At 45.0% G+C, this 20376-nt stretch overlaps 1 protein-coding gene across 4 annotated transcripts in view; it reads right to left on the reverse strand.

The window, feature by feature from the left end:
• Window positions 1-2744: 2744 nt before the first annotated feature.
• Window positions 2745-20376, reverse strand: part of SCARB1 (scavenger receptor class B member 1) — a 54679-nt gene continuing 37047 nt past the window's right edge. Inside the window, exons 9-14 of one of the 4 annotated variants that reach the window (XM_083476723.1) lie at window positions 16171-16244; window positions 15293-15344; window positions 11753-11899; window positions 6442-6537; window positions 5521-5655; window positions 2745-3697 (exon numbers count right to left, since the gene is read on the reverse strand). In XM_083476723.1, the coding sequence (XP_083332849.1) occupies window positions 5542-5655; window positions 6442-6537; window positions 11753-11899; window positions 15293-15344; window positions 16171-16244 (483 nt within the window). In that variant the 3' untranslated portion in view covers window positions 2745-3697; window positions 5521-5541. The remainder of the gene's footprint in view (window positions 3698-5520; window positions 5656-6441; window positions 6538-11752; window positions 11900-15292; window positions 15345-16170; window positions 16245-20376) is intronic. The other 3 variants (XM_083476725.1, XM_083476722.1, XM_083476724.1) reach the window with 3 other exon arrangements.

Below are 20376 nucleotides of genomic sequence, written 5' to 3' on the forward strand. Positions count from 1 at the left end.
AGTACAGGATTCCTTTTGGTGTACCGACCTCCCTGCTGCACCAAGGATTCCCTGTCCGAGCTGCTTCAGGTCGTGGCGGATTTTCTCCTGGAGACACCTAGTTTGGTTGTCCTAGGGGATTTTAACATCCATGCCGACACGACCTTACAAGGGGCTGCTCGGGACTTCGTGGAAAGCATGGGGCTGTCCCTGAATAAGTTTGGCCCAACTCATAGTCACGGACATGCCTTAGACCTGGTGTTCACCTCTAGTGACGTGGGTGATCTGACACTAAGTAAAAGTGAAACAAAAGATGTGCCATGGTCAGATAACTTCCTGGTGCAACTGGACTTCTCTGCGACCCTTCCCCTCTGCAGGGAGGTGGGACCAATTTGGATGGTCCGCCCCTGCCACTTAATGGATCCAATTGGCTTCCAGAGAGTGGTAGGGGATGCTCTATCCCATGTTGATGGCTTTTCAGCTGATTCCCTGGTGGCCCACTGGAATGTGGAGTTAACCAGGGCTATCGACTGTCTGGCTCCGAAGCACCCTCTCCGATTGCATGGAGCCCGGACAGCCCCGTGGTTTTCTTCAGAGCTGAGGGCGATGAAACAATCGCTGAGACGGCTAGAACGTCGGTGGCAGAAAACTCACTCCGAATCTGACCGGACACAGGTTAGAGCTCAACGTCGAGCCTACCAAGTGGCGATAGCGACGGCGAAGAAGACTTTCTTCACCGCCTCTATTGCATCTGCAGAAAATAGTAGCAGGAGACTCTTTCAGGTGGTTCGCAATTTAACGGAACCACCGTTACCACCGGGGCCTTGTAAAGACCCCAAGATCTCCTGCAATGATTTTGCTAAGTTTTTTGCAAATAAAATCACTCATATTCGGAAGGAGCTAGACACCACCGTTGGGAGCAGGGCTGGGGCGGGAGAGTGCTAGAGCTCTGTCTGGTCAAGTTGCATGGAATCAATTTCAATCCGTTACCCCCGAGGATGTGGACAGGCTGCTTGGACGCGTGAAACCAACCACCTGTCTCCTTGATCCTTGCCCATCCTGGCTAATAAAAGCAAGCCGGGAAGGGCTGGGCGATGGGCTCTGTGGAGTGGTGAATGCTTCCCTCTGTGAGGAAACATTCCCAGATCCGCTGAAAGAGGCGGTCATTAAACCGTTTCTTAAAAAAAACATCTTTAGACTATGGCCAACTATCGCCCAGTCTCAAATCTTCCATTCTTGGGCAAGGTGATTGAGCGTGTGGTTGCTGAACAACTCCAGGCACGCCTGGAGGATGCGGACCATTTGGATCCCTTCCAATCGGGATTCAGGCCTCACCATGGGACTGAAACTGCCTTGGTCGCGCTGGTTGATGATCTCCGGCGGGCTAGGGACAAAGGTGAGAGTTGTTTCCTGGTTCTGCTGGATCTCTCAGCGGCCTTTGATACAATCGACCATAACATCCGTCTGGACCGTCTAGAGGGGCTGGGAGCTGGGGGCACTGTTATACAGTGGTTTCGCTCCTTCCTCCTGGGCCGTGTTCAGAAAGTGGTGGGGGGGTGAGTGTTCAAACCCCTGGGCCCTCACTTGTGGGGTGCCTCAGGGTTCCGTCCTCTCCCCCATGCTATTAACATCTATATGAAGCCGCTGGGAGAGATCATCAGGGGGTTTGGACTGGGTGTCCATCAATATGCAGATGATACCCAGCTCTACCTCTCTTTCAAATCAGAACCAGTGAAGGCGGTGAAGGTCCTGTGTGAGTGCCTGGAGGCTGTTGGAGGATGGATGGCAGCTAATGGATTGAAGCTGAATCCTGACAAGACAGAAGTACTGTTTTTGGGGGACAGGGGGCGGGCTGGTGTGGAGGACTCCCTGGTCCTGAATAGGGTAACTGTGCCCCTGAAGGACCAGGTGCGCAGCCTGGGAGTCATTTTGGACTCACAGCTGTCCATGGAGGCGCAGGTCAATTCTGTATCCAGGGCAGCTGTCTACCAACTCCACCTGGTACGCAGGCTGAGACCCTATCTGCCTGCGGACTGTCTCGCCAGAGTGGTGCATGCTCTAGTTATCTCCCGCTTGGACTACTGCAATGCGCTCTACGTGGGGCTACCTTTGAAGGTGACTCGGAAACTACAACTAATCCAGAATGCGGCAGCTAGACTGGTGACTGGGGGCGGCCGCAGAGACCACATAACACCGGTCTTGAAAGACCTACATTGGCTTCCAGTACGTTTCCGAGCACAATTCAAAGTGCTGGTGTTGACCTTTAAAGCCCTAAACGGCCTCGGCCCAGTATACCTGAAGGAGCGTCTCCACCCCCATCGTTCTGCCCGGACGCTGAGGTCCAGCGCCGAGGGCCTTCTGGCGGTTCCCTCATTGCGAGAAGCAAAGCTACAGGGAACCAGGCAGAGGGCCTTCTCAGTAGTGGCGCCCGCCCTGTGGAACGCCCTCCCATCAGATGTCAAAGCGATAAATAACTACCTGACATTTAGAAGACATCTTAAGGCAGCCCTGTTCAGGGAAGTTTTTAATCTGTGATATTTTACTGTATTTTTTGTCTTTGTTGGAAGCTGCCCAGAGTGGCTGGGGAAACCCAGCCAGATGGGCGGGGTACAAATAAATTATTATTATTATTAATTATTATTATTATTATTATTACCCCCACCACACACGCTAAGACTGTTTTGACAGGCCAACACTAAAATGCTTCTCTCCCTCTTCCCCTCTTCACAACCCTGCATTGACACACTAAGAATGAAAAACCTTAATGAAAGACTCAGAGTACTTTAATTTTTCTCTTGAAAAAAGACACACATCTGGAATATTCTCTGTATACTATGGCATGGGAAATAGGATGAAATGGTGTTTGGCAACAGTTGTTAAAAACAGGTCCTTTCCAGTAGCAAAGCTGGGATAAGGTGGAAAGTCTTAGAAGTCTGAAACTGGAAACACTTTGGTGGTGGTGAGCTAAGTCAAGGATACTCTGCCACTCTGGTTCCCAGAATAATCTTAAGATAAAGGCACTTTCCCTTCTGTCACCCCAAAATTAGCACCGTGTTGTTATAACCCTCAGCAACCCTGATGTGGCGAAGAACCGAGTGTTTCTCCTGTAATGCTGTGCATTGAAAACCAAGTGTCGTTTGGATGCATCATGTTTCCAGCTGGGTTTAAACATACAAAAACGACAACAGCATTTAATTGCTTGTGGAGTGTAAGGCGTTGTGCTCAGGATAAAATCAGGGAGAGACTCTGACATCTTGCCTATGTAGCTTCCACAGATGCAAATTCCACCCTGCTCTCCAAACCCACCCAATTTTAATTCTTACATGAAACTTTTGATAGGTTGTAATGGGAAGGTGGTGCTGTGGGAGTGAAGGCACTAAAATCTCCGGGCATGGAGATTTTACTTTTCAAAAGGGTCAGCTTTCTGGAAAGCTACTGTAGTGTAAGAAGAGAAGAACCATGTGCACCTATCACTCTTCCAGAGTCAGTGCAAATACACCTGAGTTTGTTCTGCTGGGCCCACCCACACCCAGGCCACATAGATTGGTAATAGCTCATTAAGGATCCTTGGCAAAGAGGAACAGAGGTATCAAGTATCAGGAAAAATGCTGGAGTGAACTGTGTTTATGTCCTTTTGCAGAAGAGGGGTAGTTTCTGAATCCTGAATTTGGCCGTTTGGTAGATTTGGCATCTGTGGAGTCTTTGCTCGAGCATCTCTCTGAAAGAAGCAAGAAAAGTCTAGTTAGAACCTGGACTGTCAGAAAGGAGAGCATATGCTTCAGTTGGACTGATCCTTCTTATAAATCCTGGTGTGGAGAGTCAGCTTACAGTGGAACCTCGGTTCCCAAGTGCCTCCGTTATCGTACATTTCAGCTCCCGAATGCCAAAAACCCAGAAGTAAATGCTTCTGTTTTCAAACGTTTTTCGGAACCCGAATGTGTGACGCGGCTTCTGCTGAGTGCAAGAAGCTATTACAACCAATGGGAAGCCGCACCTTGGTTTTTGAACATTTCGGAAGCCAAATGGGCTTCCAGAACAGATTTCATTTGAGAACCGAGGTACCACGGTACCACATCCATTGCAGAAAGTGAACATTTTACCAGAACACACCTCCACACAGCAGGAATCTGGCCTGCTTCACATGCAACACTAACAGCACAGCTAGCTAAGTGTTTGTGTGCAAGAGCCTCAGGCTTGTGCCCTTTCTGTTCCTCTTCAGGGTGGCTATGAGCTCTCACTTCCATTTTAAACAAACCATAGTTTAGTGTTGTGTCCAGACACTGTGATTAATTTTAATTCTGTTTTTTAAAAACAAAACAACATGCCAGCTTCAAAGAGTACAGTTTTGAAATTTGCTTGTTTCAGATGTTCTGAACTACAATTCCAATCATGCCTAGTCAGCATAGCCAGTAGTATGAGATGATAGGAGTTGTCATCCAAAAATTCTGTAGGGCACCAGGGTGATAAAGGCTGAAGTAATCCATAGCTGACTAGCCTTGGCTTGCCCAGGTTTGGACATAATGCTAAGCTGCAGCTAAACACAGAAGTGAAAGCTTCCAGTTTCCACCTAGCCATGCTGGAAAAGGAGAAAGGGGAAGAGCAGCCAAGCCTGAGCCCCAGTCACTGCACCATAGTCCAGTGTTACATCCAAACACAGCCTCAATCTTCTACCACACTGAGGTGACTGAAGTTTCCCCTCACATTACCAACCTTTACCAGACAAGGGCACCTTTGAACAAGATATTGATGGGGCAGAATTGATACATCCCTCCATCAGGCTAATTTCCATCTGTGTAAGAATATGCAAACTGCACAAATATCTAAAGCTCACATTACCTTGACACCTACAGCAGCTGGTCAGAATAAACCAACAGCTTTATCTGTTTCGCTGTCTTATATTTCATCTTTCCAATAACGCTAGAATATAAATAAAGCCAAAAGGCAGTAATTCTGGACAGACCAAGAATAGGCAACTTCTTAGCACAATACATACCTGATAAGATTCACCGTTGTAAGATAATGGACCTTGTTTAGATGGCATTAAAAAACAACAACATTGAGGCAAATTCCTGGAGAAGAAATCTTAGCAAGGCTGTTGGTAACTAAAACAAAAACCCCATGTTCGGATGCTGAAAGCTCCCAAACACCAGGAGCTGTGTGTAGATAGTTTCAAAAGACACCTTCAAAAACAATGTGGACTAGGATGTCTGATCCAGAATGTATTTCTTACATTGGAATTATAGCAAAGAGTTAATTCCCAAAATCCCAAGCAGGCCTTCATAAACTTGGATCCAGCTTTATCATCATCATCATCATTATTTTCAAGAAAAATGAGGTGAGCAATAGCAGGGCATGGGGTGCTGGAGGAAGGGGATCCCAGGAGGCAGTTGTGAGCAAGAGGGATTACCTGGGTGGAACTCAAGATGCCCACCGTTGCGCCTACATCATTTTAAAAGCACCCAACCACTAAAGCAGCCGTTTAAAACCAAGAAGGTTTTAAACAGAATGAAGATACTTTGGTTTTACAATGGTTGACATTACCTTTTATTGTCATGTATCCACCTATAGTTTCGCTTCCTTCCGAGCTGCTGAGTAGATGTTTTTTTCTTTGGAGACGGGGTCGGTCCCTTTAGGTCCTGACCCCTTATTACTACTCCAAAATAAAAAGAGCTTTCCCTAGAAAACAATCAGTCTGGTTTAAACAGTGTTTTTATGCTCTACTACTAGGTCTGTTTGGTTATTTATCTGAAGAAAGGAGAAGATTATCATTTAAGTGAGGGATGATTTTGTTTTTTAAAAAATAATAATTTCATCTGAAGAATAAGATCAAAGTAATCACTGGAACTAATTTATGGAGTCTAATTTATTCAATGTTTGGTAGAAAAGATTTGGTTTTCTAGATACAAGATGATTTCCATCTTAGATTTATTAAGAGATGTCAAGTGTTATTTAGGATTTGTTTTTTTAAAAAAGGTGGTTCTCAAGCCAGATTCAAAAATGGTTTGTTCACATCTCTCTCTCTCTTGTTTTTTTAAAGAAATGCTTTAAAAACTCAAATCTTCTCCCTTTGGAAATTTAAGGCAAGAGTTATAAGTTTGCAAGCTTCCCCTATGAGTTATACACACCCACACACATACCCTGTATGTTATTTTAGTTCACGGGGGGCTTTTCAATCTGTCTGTCCACACAACCAGCTTACAAGGGAGGCCACTATTATAGACTGCCAGCCCAACGACGAGAGAGAGAGAAAGACAGACAGACAGAACTTGGCCATGCATCACGGCTGGCTCAGGCATTTGCACGTCTTGGGCTCCAGGCAAAGTGTTTGGCTCTGCTTGTCCCTCTGCCACTTCCACTTTGCTCAGATTTCCCAATGGGGCAAGAAGCAGCGAGAGAGAGAGAGTTCTCTGTTTGCATGCCCGGCTTTTTCAGGATAAGGCTTCCCATATAGGGGGCTCTTACCTGTGGGCCCCGATACTTATAGCCAGGGCCGGATCCAGGATTAGAAAATTTTGTGGCAGACTGGGTCCGCATCTCAGTGGGCCCATCTTTCAATGTCTGTTGAGAGAATGAAGATTTCACGGGAACACCATTCTCAACTGGCTTGAGTGAGATTAGAGCTTCATTTAATTACTATATTCATATTTTTCACTTGATAATCCAGGCTATGAATCACAGATAGCTGTGCAATTGAGTTGGAAGGAATTCTTCTTGTTTAAAACAAAGTGGGCTTTAAGGAATCAGGATTCAACCTTCTTATACTTTTATGTCCAACAGTGGCAGCATCTCAGAAGAACTCCAGTGGATTAAAAAAATCATGCTTAAAAGTTTAATGAATATTAAAACAATCAGCTAAGGAAATCAAGGAATGCACTCTAGTTGGAACTGCAAGGCTACTTAACAGCCCTTAATGAGCAAACTACCAGCGCTATGCCTTCATAGGGGAATTTTGTCCATTGAATCAGTATTGCACAGGACCAAACTGGACACATTATTCACAAATTAGCTAATGTATGACTTTTTAAAATGTAATAGCAGTGGGGTGGGGAGGAAGACAGAAAAACTCTAAATTTAGAGTGTAGTCAGGTCAGCTGAACATTTGATAACTTTTTTGATCAGCAACCAGTAACTGTTATTACTACTGGAAGGAGTAATACTGGCTGATTTGTGAACAACAGCAACATCATATGGGTAGAAGATGGGTCCTGGAGGATGGATCTTGGTACATGAGGCCACCAGCTTGCTGAAGCTAAGTAGGTTTGGATCTGGTCAGTGGCTGGGATGGGTGCCACCTGGAAATTGCATTATGCTGCCTTTGATCACGTGTTGGAAGAAAGGTGCGAGATAAATGTCAACTAAATATTGCTGAACTTAAGAAGTCCCTTCAGCCCCCGGCCAACATGGCCAATGGCCAGATGAGATGTGAGCTGTGGTCCTGCAACTGCTGACAAGCCACAGATTGCCAACCCTGTAAAGAACTATAGTTTGGTCCAAACTTCTATGTCTACTCATCACTCATCTCTTCACATCAAGGATGACGTGAATCTAATGGGCCAGCATTTCCCCAAATTTTCAGGGCGGGGAAAGGGGAGCTGTGCTTGCTGGGGTTGATGGGCATTGGGGTCAACAACATCTGGAGGATGCACTTGTATACCCTATACCCGTAGATATCAGGGTGGTTCACAACATAAAATTAGAATATAAAAAACACAAAATATGGTATTTTGGATAAGGAATTTGTCAGAAGAATGAGGGCTGGTGATAAATATAGGGGAAATCCCAGTGTCTTCAAGAGAGCATGTGATTTGGGAATTGCTGAAATTGGCTATTTCTGACCCCAAGCCAATCATACGTATGATTAACACACCACTTTTCAAAAACTGCCAGTTTACACATTTAGCTGCCTTTTGTCGAAGACACAGTAATCAAGTGATCTATGCCTGCATGAAGCTACTCAGAGTTTGTACACCCACCAAGTAGTTATTTGGAACCAAATTAAGTGTTTTATTCATGAAAAGAGAAGTGGGGGTTGGAGGCAGGTGGAGAGAAATCACAACACACACCCCGCTGCCTGTAAACCCTTCTCCCTGCAAAACAGCCAGGATCCCCCTCCGGTGTATTAACTCAAAGGCACACTGCACATGACCAGAGGCATTCCAAACAAACAATAAAACCACAAGGAATGAGTAATGTGCTTCTGACTGGTCTCAGTATAGTCTCTGACCCAGGAATTGAGCAAACTGCTTGTTTCAATAACTCTTCATTCCTCCCCCTACAAAGTTCAACCTTTTTCATTCTGTTTTTGACTTTTTTTTCCATTCCTGCCTGAAAGTATTTGGGCAGGCAACCTAGGGACCTGCTGCTTAAGAAAAACAAGAGCACATCAAAATCCCAACTCTGGTCCTGAGCTGAAATCCTCACCACCACTTCTTGATCTTAAACAAGGAACATCTTAAACAAGGAACCCATCTAGTCCCTGTTCTGACTTCAGAGGCTGCCAAACGTTGGAGGCAACAAAGGGGAAAGACTACAGCACCCGAGAGACTGAACCTGGATCACTGAGCTATACACCTTTCCTCTGAGTAGTCCTTCCCTATTGCAGCAAGCCAGGCTTCCAGCACCGGTCAGGTGGTGGCAGAGTCTGCCAAATTTGATCCTACAGGCCATGCCATACCTCACCAGAACCCATGGAGGGAGAATGGATGGGAACGCCCAAAGTCATCAGATGTACTTGAGGGTCAATTTTTAAAAATTCCACTAGGAAAACCCTTATGTCCCTGTGGAGATGGCAGTATTGAATCAATAGATCATGTGCTGCTAGCTTGCATTCTTTATAAAGATCTGAGGAGTGAGGTTATTACCCCTCTACTACTATCCATACCAGATTGCTCAACCTTTGCTACTGTGTCTTTTCCCCCAGTAGATCAAGATAACCAGGTGACAGCAAAAAACACATTTTTTTTAGCAGGGGCAATTAGAATAAGATCTATTATTTTATTACTTCTTAACATTCCTCAGTTGTTGTTTTTTTCTCACATTCAATCCTAGAGTAGTGCCTAGATTCCCTAAATTGGCGAAAACTGGGTAAGATTAAATTAATACAGTTTTGAAGTTTATTTTAGTCGGTAGAGCATGAGGCTCTTAATCTCGGGGTCGTGGGTTTGAGCCCCACATTGGGCCAAAAGGTTCCTGCGTTGCAGGGGGTGGACTAGATGGCCCTCAGAGTCCCTTTCGATTCTGTGATTCCAACACACTTTTCAACTTCTGAGGAGCATGACCAACTTCAAAGCAAACCTAATGAATAGTAGATACAATGCTATCAATTTAAATGGTTTTAAGAGTTGTGTAGGAACAGGTTGCTTAAGCCTGCCCCCTGCAACATTTGCAACAAAGGGATTTGCAACTGAACAGACTTAAGTCAATTATACAAAGCTGCGCAGAGCAGACAGGAGAGGCTCCTTCAGGCAGCTTCAAAGAATGGGGGAGGGGCAAAAACAACTTCCTTTCTAACTAGGGGCTACTTTAAAATGAGGCTGCATTTTAAGTCGCACTTTAACCTGTATTTTAAATTGGTTCCCCCCCCCCCCATTATATTTTTACTGTAATTTTACTGGTGTTAGCTGCCCTGAGCCCAGCTCTGGCCGGGGAGGGCGGGGTATAAATATGTTGTTGTTGTTGTTGTTGTTGTTGTTGTTGTTGTTGTTGTTGTTGTTTGTTGTTGTTGTTACTAGCTCCCCAACCCCCTGGTCACCTCAAATATAGATTGCAATTATTTTTCATGCCACACATGAAAAGGATTCCAAAAGGAAATCCTAGTAACGCTGAACTCAACTGGTAACTGATTTCTCTCATGGCTGTGAACATTTGCAAGCTTTTGAAGGGACAGGTTTTTCCTGTTTTCAAAAACAGGAAAATAATTTCTTGTAGCACAGGGTGAGAAAATATACTTGCTTACTAATAGGAATCCCATTTTTTGTAAAATTACTCAGTCTGCCATCGCAAGCAGCTAATTTAGTAGCCCCTCTCTTGGTCTTCCCCAATGTGGGAATGTTTTGGATGGCAACTACCATCAGCCCCAGCCAGCGTGGCCAAAGGTCAGGGAAGGGGCATCTGGAGGGCACCAGGTTGGAGAAAGCTGTCCTACTCCAATAGCCAGTTAACATACTTGTTTGTGTTATCTTCAAAACTCACAGCCAAAATCAGTGGAGCACCTTCCAAACAAACTTACGGTTGCCCAGAGTCCACTTCGTCCCATGCACCAGATGGAACATCTAGCGCACACCTATATCCCTTTGACAGCAAGAACTCACATCAACGCTAACAATGTAGCACCACCAACCTTGGCAGATGGTGACCAGGAGATTTGCAGAGCACCTTTAATCAGGGGTGGGGAGCCAGTGGCCCTCCAGAAGTCATAGAATAATAGAATTGTAAAGTTGGGGTCCTGAGGGTCATCTAGTCCAACCCCTTCAGCCCCAGCAAGCATTGCCAATAACCAGGGGTGGTGGGAGTTACAGTTTGGAAACATTGGGTTCTCTGCCCCTGCCTAAAACATTGCCAGTGAAGAAGGCACCTGTGGGAAAACTCATAGCCACGTCACCCTACTGATTTGGTAACTATTTTGGTACAGCACAAAATTCCAAGTCACATTCTAAACAAAGCCACTCAAACTTTGCCCCCTCCGGCGCACTTTAAAAATGTGTGGATGCGCATGATGTGAGAAATCCAGTAAGTGAAGTGTCTTGTCAAAAGATCCTTGGAAATGACTTTTCAAGTCATGGCATGCACAAGCCTTTTGACAAATCACTTCAATGCAGATAGGGATTAAAAACTGATAGGTAGGATAAAGACTTCAGGCATTTCCTTTAATTTAATTTTTTTTTAATACTGCAGATTTCAACTGCAGAATTCTGGGCTGAAATGTGTGGTTCTATACCTCCCTTCTCCAGCCTCTAAAAAGTTGAGATCTTATTACTGCCTGTCTAGTGTCATTATATAGTTTAGTCACAAGGTATGTATTTGGGTGGAATCAGGAGTATCTGGGGTCTGTGCTTCCTGGTTGGAAAGCGAATAAAGTTCTTTTCAAACATCTCCCTCTAAGCCTTCCACAACAACTACCGGTACTTTCTGTTTCTTTGCCATTCATTTCATTTTTAAGAGCAAAGCTTTCAATATACAGCTGAACTTCAAGAGTGACAGAATCACGTCAGACAGCTGTTCAAGGAATGTACCACCTTCGGCAGCCGGTGCGGAAATAGCATCTTTGAATGCACACCATGTTAAATACAAGAAACCTCCCAACTTGTAGAAAACTAGGTTTTTTGTGGGGGGATGTAAATATGACTTTTTCTCCTTCTTGCCATTCTACTTCCCATATTGGAAATGGGAATGAAAGCATGCCACCCCCTTAGATTGCCACCTCAGTTGGTGGTGCAAATCCATCAAGAGTCACACCATGGAGTTGCTGCAGATGGTACAGCCTGGCTCTGAGTTTTGGCCTTCCATTATAAAATCTGAGAGGATAAAAGGGAAAGCCAAAACCTGCATTCTGAAACAAATATGAATTTTCCAGTTTGAAAGCAAGTCAATCATGGGATTTAAGGAGCAAAGATTTCAGGGGTTCAGTTTTGATTTGATTTATTATTTTATTGATGTTGTAATTATGCACCAATTTGGATTTTTGTCATAAACAGCTTAGTGCATATTTACATGGAAAAGTGAAATAATAATTTACATAATTCAATCGATAATAATGATGTCGTTTTATTCCTACCTTGCTCCTGAGCCCAAGAAGAGTTGCAGTCACAAGCAGTAAACCTCCCAGGGCGACCAGGATATACTGAGCATAGTTCAGCACCGCAGGGATAGTCACCATAAAGGTACGGTACATTGTGAATACATCACCTTCAATCTCTCCGCTCTGCGCAAAATGAAGAAATGGGTGTCCATATTTTAAAATGAATAAGGTTATGAATAAACCTAATAAACCAAAGATAAAGAGCATAAAAAATACCGATACATCAGGCTGTAAGCAGCATAAGGTTGGACTTGCGGCTCCAAAACATTACAAAAAATACTCATTTCCCCATGAACTTGTTTGGCTGGTTTATATGTATTATTTTGTAATGTTAGCTTAATCACAGTTACTATGGGCCATTTTTTTTCAGTCTATTCATATACAGTAAGATATATACTCCCTCTGCCCCCAGTTTTTAGATATTATAAACAACAGCAGTTATGAGGTTGAGCAATAGTTCTTGATCATTTTCCAGAATGGCATCTTTTAGATAACCAAGCAGAAATATTTTAGGTTCCTAGCGTATATGATTTCCTAACATATCAGAGATATTCACCTGAACAAATTTCTAGAATACTTCTATTTGAGAAGAATTCCAAAAGATATATATGTATATGTTTTATTTGATCCACATATCCCAACATTTATCCAATCCTAATTTGTATATTAAATTCAATTTAAAAGGCATTACATACCATTGACAGAGGTTTGCTGGAATTATATTAGAATGGAAATTGTCCCAAATAAAGTTCCATTGTTGCCTGGTTATTCTTTGATCCAAACCTCACACCCATTTTCTAACATATGTATCCTGGTTCTGATCCAAGTTCAACCAAAGTTTACAGACTTTTGCAGAAGTTTACAGAATTATGCTTTTATCCAAATGAGAGATAAATAGAATTTCCAGTTTCCCTCTTTCCTGACTTCCCCATATCAGAGAGGTCGCATCTCTAATTTGAAAATATTGGAAGAGGTTCTTATAGTAGCTAATACTGAGAGAAGAATTTCAAATTTAGATTCCCAATTCTTTACTTTAAAACACAGCATATATTTAAGCATATCTCTTTTTTATCAATTCTTCCACCTCCAACAGTGGATCTTCTTTAAAACATTCTTTTAACTTAGTCAATTTTGTTGTGTACCCTTTCTGCTAGGTACTGTCATACCACCACTGCTTGTTTTTTTTAAAAAAAATACAGAGTTTTGGCCGCTACCCTAGGTGATTTTTTTCATTCCATATAAAATACTGTAGCATCTCTGTCTCAGGCTGAGACCCCATCTGTCCGCAGACTGTCTCACCAGAGTGGTGAATGCTCTAGTTATCTCTCGCTTGGACTACTGCAATGCGCTCTATGTGGGGCTGCCTTTGAAGGTGACCTGGAAACTACAACTAATCCAGAATGCGACTGCTAGACTGGTGACCGGGAGCAGCCGCCGAGACCACATAACACCTGTCTTGAAAGATCTACATTGGCTCCCAGTACGTTTCCAAACACAATTTAAAGGTCTTGGTGCTGACCTTTAAAGCTCTAAATGGCCTCGGTCCAGTATACCTGAAGGAGCGTCTCCACCCCCATCGTCCAGCCCAGACACTGAGGTCCAGCGCTGAGGGCCTTCTGGTGGTTCCCTCACTGCAAGAAGCCAAGTTACAGGGAACCAGAAAGAGGGCCTTCTTGGTAGTGGCACCAGCCCTGTGGAATGCCCGCTCAAAAAGAAAAACTACCACCAGACTTTTAGAAAGCATCTGAAGGCAGCCCTGTTTAGGGAAGCTTTTAACATTTAACAGACCACTGTATTTTAATATTTTGTTGGAAGCCGCCCAGAGTGGCTGGGGAAACCCAGCAAGATGGGCGGGGTATAAATTAGTAGTAGTTGTAGTGGTAGTAGTAGTAGTATTTTGACAGTATTTCAGATGGGACAACTAATGGAATGCTTAGTAGTATAATTACAATTTGGGGTAGGGTATTTTCCCACACCAAGAGATAGATTAGGAATTCCAGAATTCCAGTTCTTTCTCCAACTCACAAAATAGCTTTTGTTGATTAATCTTTACTATATCAGATTGGAAAACTGAGCCAAAACTAACAAAATGAATTTCAATAGGGACAAATGTCAGGTTCTTCATTTAAGTTGAGAATAACTACTTTTGCTGGCATCCGTCTGTCCTGCGAGACAATGGAGTGTGCCTCTGGCGGTGAAGCGCAAGCCTGTGTATGGAGTTCCTGGGCTGCCCGGACAACAAGATCCCCCCCCCCCTCAGCCTCACTGATGTGGTCCAAAGGAAAGTAGAGCAATACGTCTGGCACCAGTCTGGTTGCAGGAGTTGCCGGAAGGAGGTGTAGAAGGCATTATCCAGCCCTGTGAGGGACTGCACCCAAGACTTTGTAGGGTTTACTCCTTAGCCTTTCTTCTCCCAAAGATATCCCGCAAGGCAGCAGAGGTTTAGCATCAGTTTTTCTTCTCCTAGATGGGGTTGAAGAGCCCCATCTGCCCCTCACTTCCCTCTACAGCAGAAACCGCCTTCTTGATCTTTGGATCCACTATTGGTCTCGTCTGCTCAATCTGCTGGAGCCTCTTTTTACATGCAGGCAAAGTCCCTAACTCACTGAGGGTTTGAGACCCACTGTCTACCCTCACCTGGTATAGTTGGCCTGGCAAAGCCATTCCCTGAATGGGACTGCTGTCACTGGCTGACAACTTCTAGAGGAGCCACAGGTGATAAGCTGAGTGCAAGGTGGCGACCAAAGGTAGACAAGCTACCCCAGAAGGCGCACAATGTGTCTCCCACCAGAGGTACTAGCACTCCCCTAATATAACACAGGGGACACCTGAATTGCCAGCAGTAGATGTGAAAAGTATCTAGGGAGTTAGATTGTAAGTTTAACATAAGTCAACCGTGTGATACAGCAGCAAAAAAAGCTAATGCTACTCTAGGATGCTTAAAAGCTGACATGGATGGCGCCAGGCCTGCTTTCCTGTGGAGAGCATTAATTAAAGGGGGAGTCATCATTGAAAAAGCCTGTTCTTGTGTTGCCCCCCTCTTCAGAGGATGCACACAGGGCTCTGGCCCTGCTCACCACCAGCAGGCGGCCCCTGGAAGGTGGCACAAGAGGAAAGGTGGCCTGGGGATTGGAAGAGGTCCCCCTGGGCTCCAGGGTCTAGGCAGCATTTCCAAGGGTGGCCCCAGATTGGCAGGGGAGCCAATGTTACATGCACATCAGCCTCTTTTGGTTCATTTTGCAGAGCCTAATCCAGACGGTATCAAAAGTGGCAAAAATAGTTGCATTCTCACAAAGGGGTGGGGTGGGGGAGCTTTTTCTAGAAGAGATTATTCTGGACAGAGGCGTGATTCATGGCGAAAAGATTTAAAACTTGAAGCCAAGTGTTGAATAAGCCGTTACAAAATTGGCTTACGCAAGACCAACAAACGTTTAAACACCCCCACTTTAAAAAAATAAAAGAGGAAGCAGCAGTGTTTGGCCTGATTCAGCCCACTGCAAGCTTCTCACAACTCACCTCTGAGAACCAAATGAGAGGTAACACGACTGTCTTGATTGACCCTGTTTGCCTGAAAGATTAGAGGACAACAATGAGAACTGCAAGAACTTTTGATGGTGTGACCGCTGGTTCAACATTCCTTTCTGGATTTAGGGCCCAGCTGAATGTTACATGAGAAGGCAGAGGTGGGGGGTCTCGGGTCCAGGGGCCAAATGCTTCCTTCCAAGCCTCTGCACTGGGTCCTTGGCGCTTTCCCTGGCCACATCCCTTTGCTGTACAGGCAAGCTATGGTTGATCTTATAGATAGTTTTAAGGAAAATGCTCCTCCAGGCATTCATCCCTCCTTGAATGGATGGAGCATGACCTTGAACAGTGATTAATGCCTCTTGCTTGCATGAGTAGAGAGGGGAGGTGTGCGCATGCATGCACACATGCGCTCATCAAAACCTTTGGTTTTTTGTAAAGCTCATTGGTGGGGAAGCTCAGACCAGGGAGCCAGATACGGCCCTGCGTGGCTAGAGTAGTTTTCCCAGACCGCCCTGTCACTCCAGAAACACCCACGGTAACTGCTCTGCTTTTCACCTCAACTGTTTTTGCAATATGGTCCCTGAATTCTGATAATGCCTCTTGCTTGTCTGGATGGAGGATACAGGGGTGGGTGGGTGTGCGTGTGCGTGGGTGTGGGTGTGTAAAAACTAGCCTAGTGTACACAGATAAAATTTACATTCGCTGCTCTGTCCATTTACAGTATATAAACCCCCAGCAACCTGATCTGGCCAAAGCTGCCTGAGGAAGGGGTGGATCTGGATGGGAAGGACAGCCAAGATGGAGAGAGCAGAGGGTCACAGGGTTGAGAACAAGCAGGCTCGTGGCACCTGGAAAACTTTGCTACCTACCAAATCCCGGGGACTCTCTTCATGAAAAGATTCAGCTGCAACTTGATGGAGCAATTCATAGGAATGCCAGTCAACTGCATTAGGAGGAAAGAGATGGATTTTATCTTTTAAAAACTTTCCCCCCATTTAAGTACTTTTACACTGCTCTTCCAGGATTGACAGCCTAAAAAAATCAATTCACAGCAGCAGCAGCACACAAAACCAAATGATGAAAGCCTTTTAAAAAAAGCAATGAAATGAGATAGCAGCAGCAAAACACTAAGTCACTTTTTAAAAGAAGTCACAGTATAGCAAAATAAAAAGCAACCATTAAAAGTTTGATAAAGTCTTTATTTCCAGGGCTCTTGGTTTTATGGCTGGCACAAGTGGCATGGAGTGAAGTGGGGGAGAAACACAACACTATTTATTTCAGCATGGCAGAAAGCACATATACCCTAGATTCTAGCACTTGTAAAAACAAGAAAATCTATGAAGTCAGTCAGGCAGAGAGATACTGACTGGTCCAACATCACTCACTGAACTTCATAGCTGAGAAGGAATTTGACCTTGCCATCTTTGGTCACATTCCTCTACCCCACAGGCAGTAAATGTGCAGTGGTAGCGGGTGCCCATGGGGACCGGTAGGGTGAGAGGCAGGGAGCCCAACATTAGGTGGCGCCAAAGCTAATGATAGGCAAAGCCTGCTATTCTACTTTTGTCCTAATCTTCCTTCCTGCTGAGTACAAGCGCAACACTTGGACTAAGCAGGAGGAAGCTAATAGGCAGTGCCTCCCTCTGCACTGGGTGGCAGGCAGGTGGGGGCCAGTTTGTGGGGCAGTGCCCCATTTGCCCTGATAGACCAGCCTCCACTGTCAATGTGGTGCCTTCCAGATGTTGTGAACTATTCCTCACATTGTACCTGTCCATTGGTCATGCTTGCTGATGGGAGTTAGGAGCAGCTACATCACAGTGGCTCCAGGTATATCCCTCGCTTGTTTGGGAAGCATGGGCCAGAAATGAGGAGCCAACACTGAAAACGCCCCTCCCTGGCTGCCAGATGTGTCACCTCTCACAGTGGGGACAGCCAGAGGAAAACCTCTGCCGCAGGACTGGCCAGGTTCATTGACCCAGGGTAGTCAAGACACAATTCAAACCCCCCCACCCAAAAAATCATTTTATGCCTAGTAGTTATCTTGTTGAAGCAATATACCTCCTAGCACCAGCCACTAAATATCTTATCTCCTTAATTACAGTTACTTTGATAAAGTATTTATTGCTGTGGTGCTTGGTTTTATGGTTGACACAACCAGGGTGTGTGGCAGGGAAAAGCACAATCCCTTTTATTTCAATATGACAGAGAGTACATATGCCTTAGGGACGCGGGTTGTGCTGTGGTCTAAACCACAGAGCCTAGGGCTTGCCAATCAGAAGGTCAGCAGTTCGAATCCCTCGGACTATAGAGCGAGATGAGCGTGCAACCTCAGAGTTGTCCGCAACTGGACCTAATGGTCAGGGGTACCTTTACCTTTTTTATATATGCCTTAGATTCCAGCACTCATAAATATAAGAAAATCCAGCATGTCAAGGGAGGTGCTCCTGATGTTACAATGACGCTCACCTGTGGCCCATCACCATGACTGTGGCTTGCAAAAGCTAGAGGGTTTGCAATGAAGCCAGTGGGTTGTGCAAAATGTTAGTCCCACTCTGAGGAGCCCCACTGAAACTAAGGACCATGACTAACCAGTTTGTTAATTGCAATGGGTCTACTCCAAAGAAAACTCAGTTGGATGCACCTCATTACCTCCATGGGTGAGCAAATTTCCCAAAGGCTTCTGGGATTTGCGTGGTGTTTTTCTCAGCTAGAACCCCAAGGGCCACCAACTCGCCAGGTGCAAAATGGCAGCCTGGAGGACAAGCCAGAAAGATGGCAGAAGGGGTAGAGTCAGTTGCCAGATGGACCCCAGGAGTCACACAGCAGCCTTGTTCATGTGACATGCTAAGCCAAACCATGCTTCTTCCCCTCTCCATCTTCCAACCCTTCTCAGGTACCACGTATATAACCTGGTTTGTCATGTAGCCCCAAATCATGGTTTGTTTCAGACAGGCTACAACCGATGAGCTAAGACCTAAGCTCGGCTTTTTTCAGGCTTAGTGTTCATGTGTTGTTTCATCCTACTCAGGTTTGCACAACAAACCGCACATAAGCTACACAAACGCTTGTTTGTGCTACCCATGGGGGTGGTGGAGGCACATTCACAATTAAGCCATGGTATAAAACAAACCATGGCTCAGTTCAGTGTCCTAACCAGGCCACTGAAATGACCTGCATAACAAAGCCCAAAGCTAATTCTGATTAAGTACAGATTAAGGATGCAAATACAAAAACTGTCATAAAGAACTCATCAAAGACAACCTATTAATATTCCTATTCTACAGGTATGGAACAATGAGGAAGAGAGAGAAGAAATTAGTACAAGGTGAGCTATGCATACCCTCCTACATTTCTCTGGTGAAAATAGATGTCCTAAGCAAAAACCATTCCAGGATCAAATCAGAAACCGGGAAGGCTTCTGTAAATCCGGGACTACCCCTGGAAAATAGGGACAGACCACTTGGTGGGTCTGTTAGAGCTAAGAGCAAGTCTGAAACCTTTGCCAGCCTACTGCAAAAACCATCTAGACATCTACTCGTTGATCCTTGATGGACTCCCATAACTCTTCACACTCCCACTTCTGTCCAGGTATAAGAATTACCTGCTGTCAGGAGGAAGCTAGTGCTGGCATTTCTACCTGAGCTGCTTTGCAGATCTGCCTTCTTAAAGAGAAGAGTGATCAGTGACTCATATATGACAAGAACCCCTCTGAGGCAACCCCTCTGACTCCATCAGGGCTTTTATTTAACTGAAATATTGCAGCACACTTAGCATACCTTGGCCAACATGCCTTGGGCCATTTTCCTCTTGAGGTGGGGCAACCAGAATGGTACAGTGTTCCAGGTGTGGTTTCACAATCAATTTTTATAATGGCAGTTTGATAAAGCGTGTTCTCCTTCATGGAGAGCACATGTTGCGGTGGGGGCTAACAAGACCCCCCACTGTTGCTGGGCGGGAAAAGAATGTTAGCCACCATTACAATTGGGTTCTATCTGTTGCTGGGGAGATTTATATGTTGCCATTTTGAGATTGACAGCCATAGCTTTTAAATACCCTGCGCGCAGCACTGAGCTTCCTCTTTTCACTGCGCACATCGGGTCACCCACCCTCCCTCCCTATGTTCAGGGTTGTTCGCTTGACCTTGTGATTGCCTGTCATGGGATCATCTGCTTTGGGGGCAGGGGCCCGATAGGAATTTTGTCCATTTGGCTGATTGGCTGGTGCCATTTGGTTTTTGCCTGCTGCATAGCAAATTGTCACAATTTGTAAGGGGCAAAGAAAACACAGGTCATTCACCAGAGGGGTTTTTTGTTAGCTTGACACAAGATAGCCAAAGAACACTATGGGTCAGGCTGAAGTCCCCTGCTCCCCTTCCAGCAGTCCATTCTCACAGCAGCCAACCAGATGCCAGGCACCGACAATTCATAGACTCATAGAACTATAGAGTTTGGAGGGACCATGAGGGTCATCTAGTCCGACCCCCTGCAATGCAGGAATCTTTTGCCCAACGTGGGGCTCAAACCCACGACCCTGAAGAGTCTCATGCTCTCCCAACTGAGTGAAGCCCCAAAGCAGGCCAAGAGCGCAACAGCACTCTCCTCACTTGCGCTCCCCAGCAACTACTACTTTTCTTTGTTGCTTATTAACTGCCTTCCACATCTGTCTCAACTGGTATCCAGAAGGATACCACCACAGACAACCAAAGTTGTCCAAGTCTGTGGCCATTATTAAATCTCTGTGATGCGCCGGGTGGAAATGTTTTTCCTTGTCCAGGTTTCGATATTCTTTCAAATAAAGAGCTGCCAACTTGTCCAGCTCTGGCTTGAAATACCCTCATTTAGGGCCCAATATATCATGCTGCCTGAGGTGGAACAGCAAAAGGGATGTCCCTCTGCTGGCCTGCCTAATTATTTTGGGATCTGAAGCAGACAATCCTGTGAAGTGCCTGCCCTTGGCAGTAGAATACAGCAGTCCATTAACTTATACGTAATTTACTGCCCATCTGGAATTCGAAAACCAGCTTCTTGAGGCAACTGCTTCCCTCTATCTAATAAAAAAATTCCTTCCAGTAGCAC

Source organism: Podarcis liolepis (assembly GCF_965112155.1).
Source record: "Podarcis liolepis genome assembly, chromosome: 15".
In the NCBI taxonomy this organism is placed as follows: domain Eukaryota; kingdom Metazoa; phylum Chordata; class Lepidosauria; order Squamata; family Lacertidae; genus Podarcis; species Podarcis liolepis.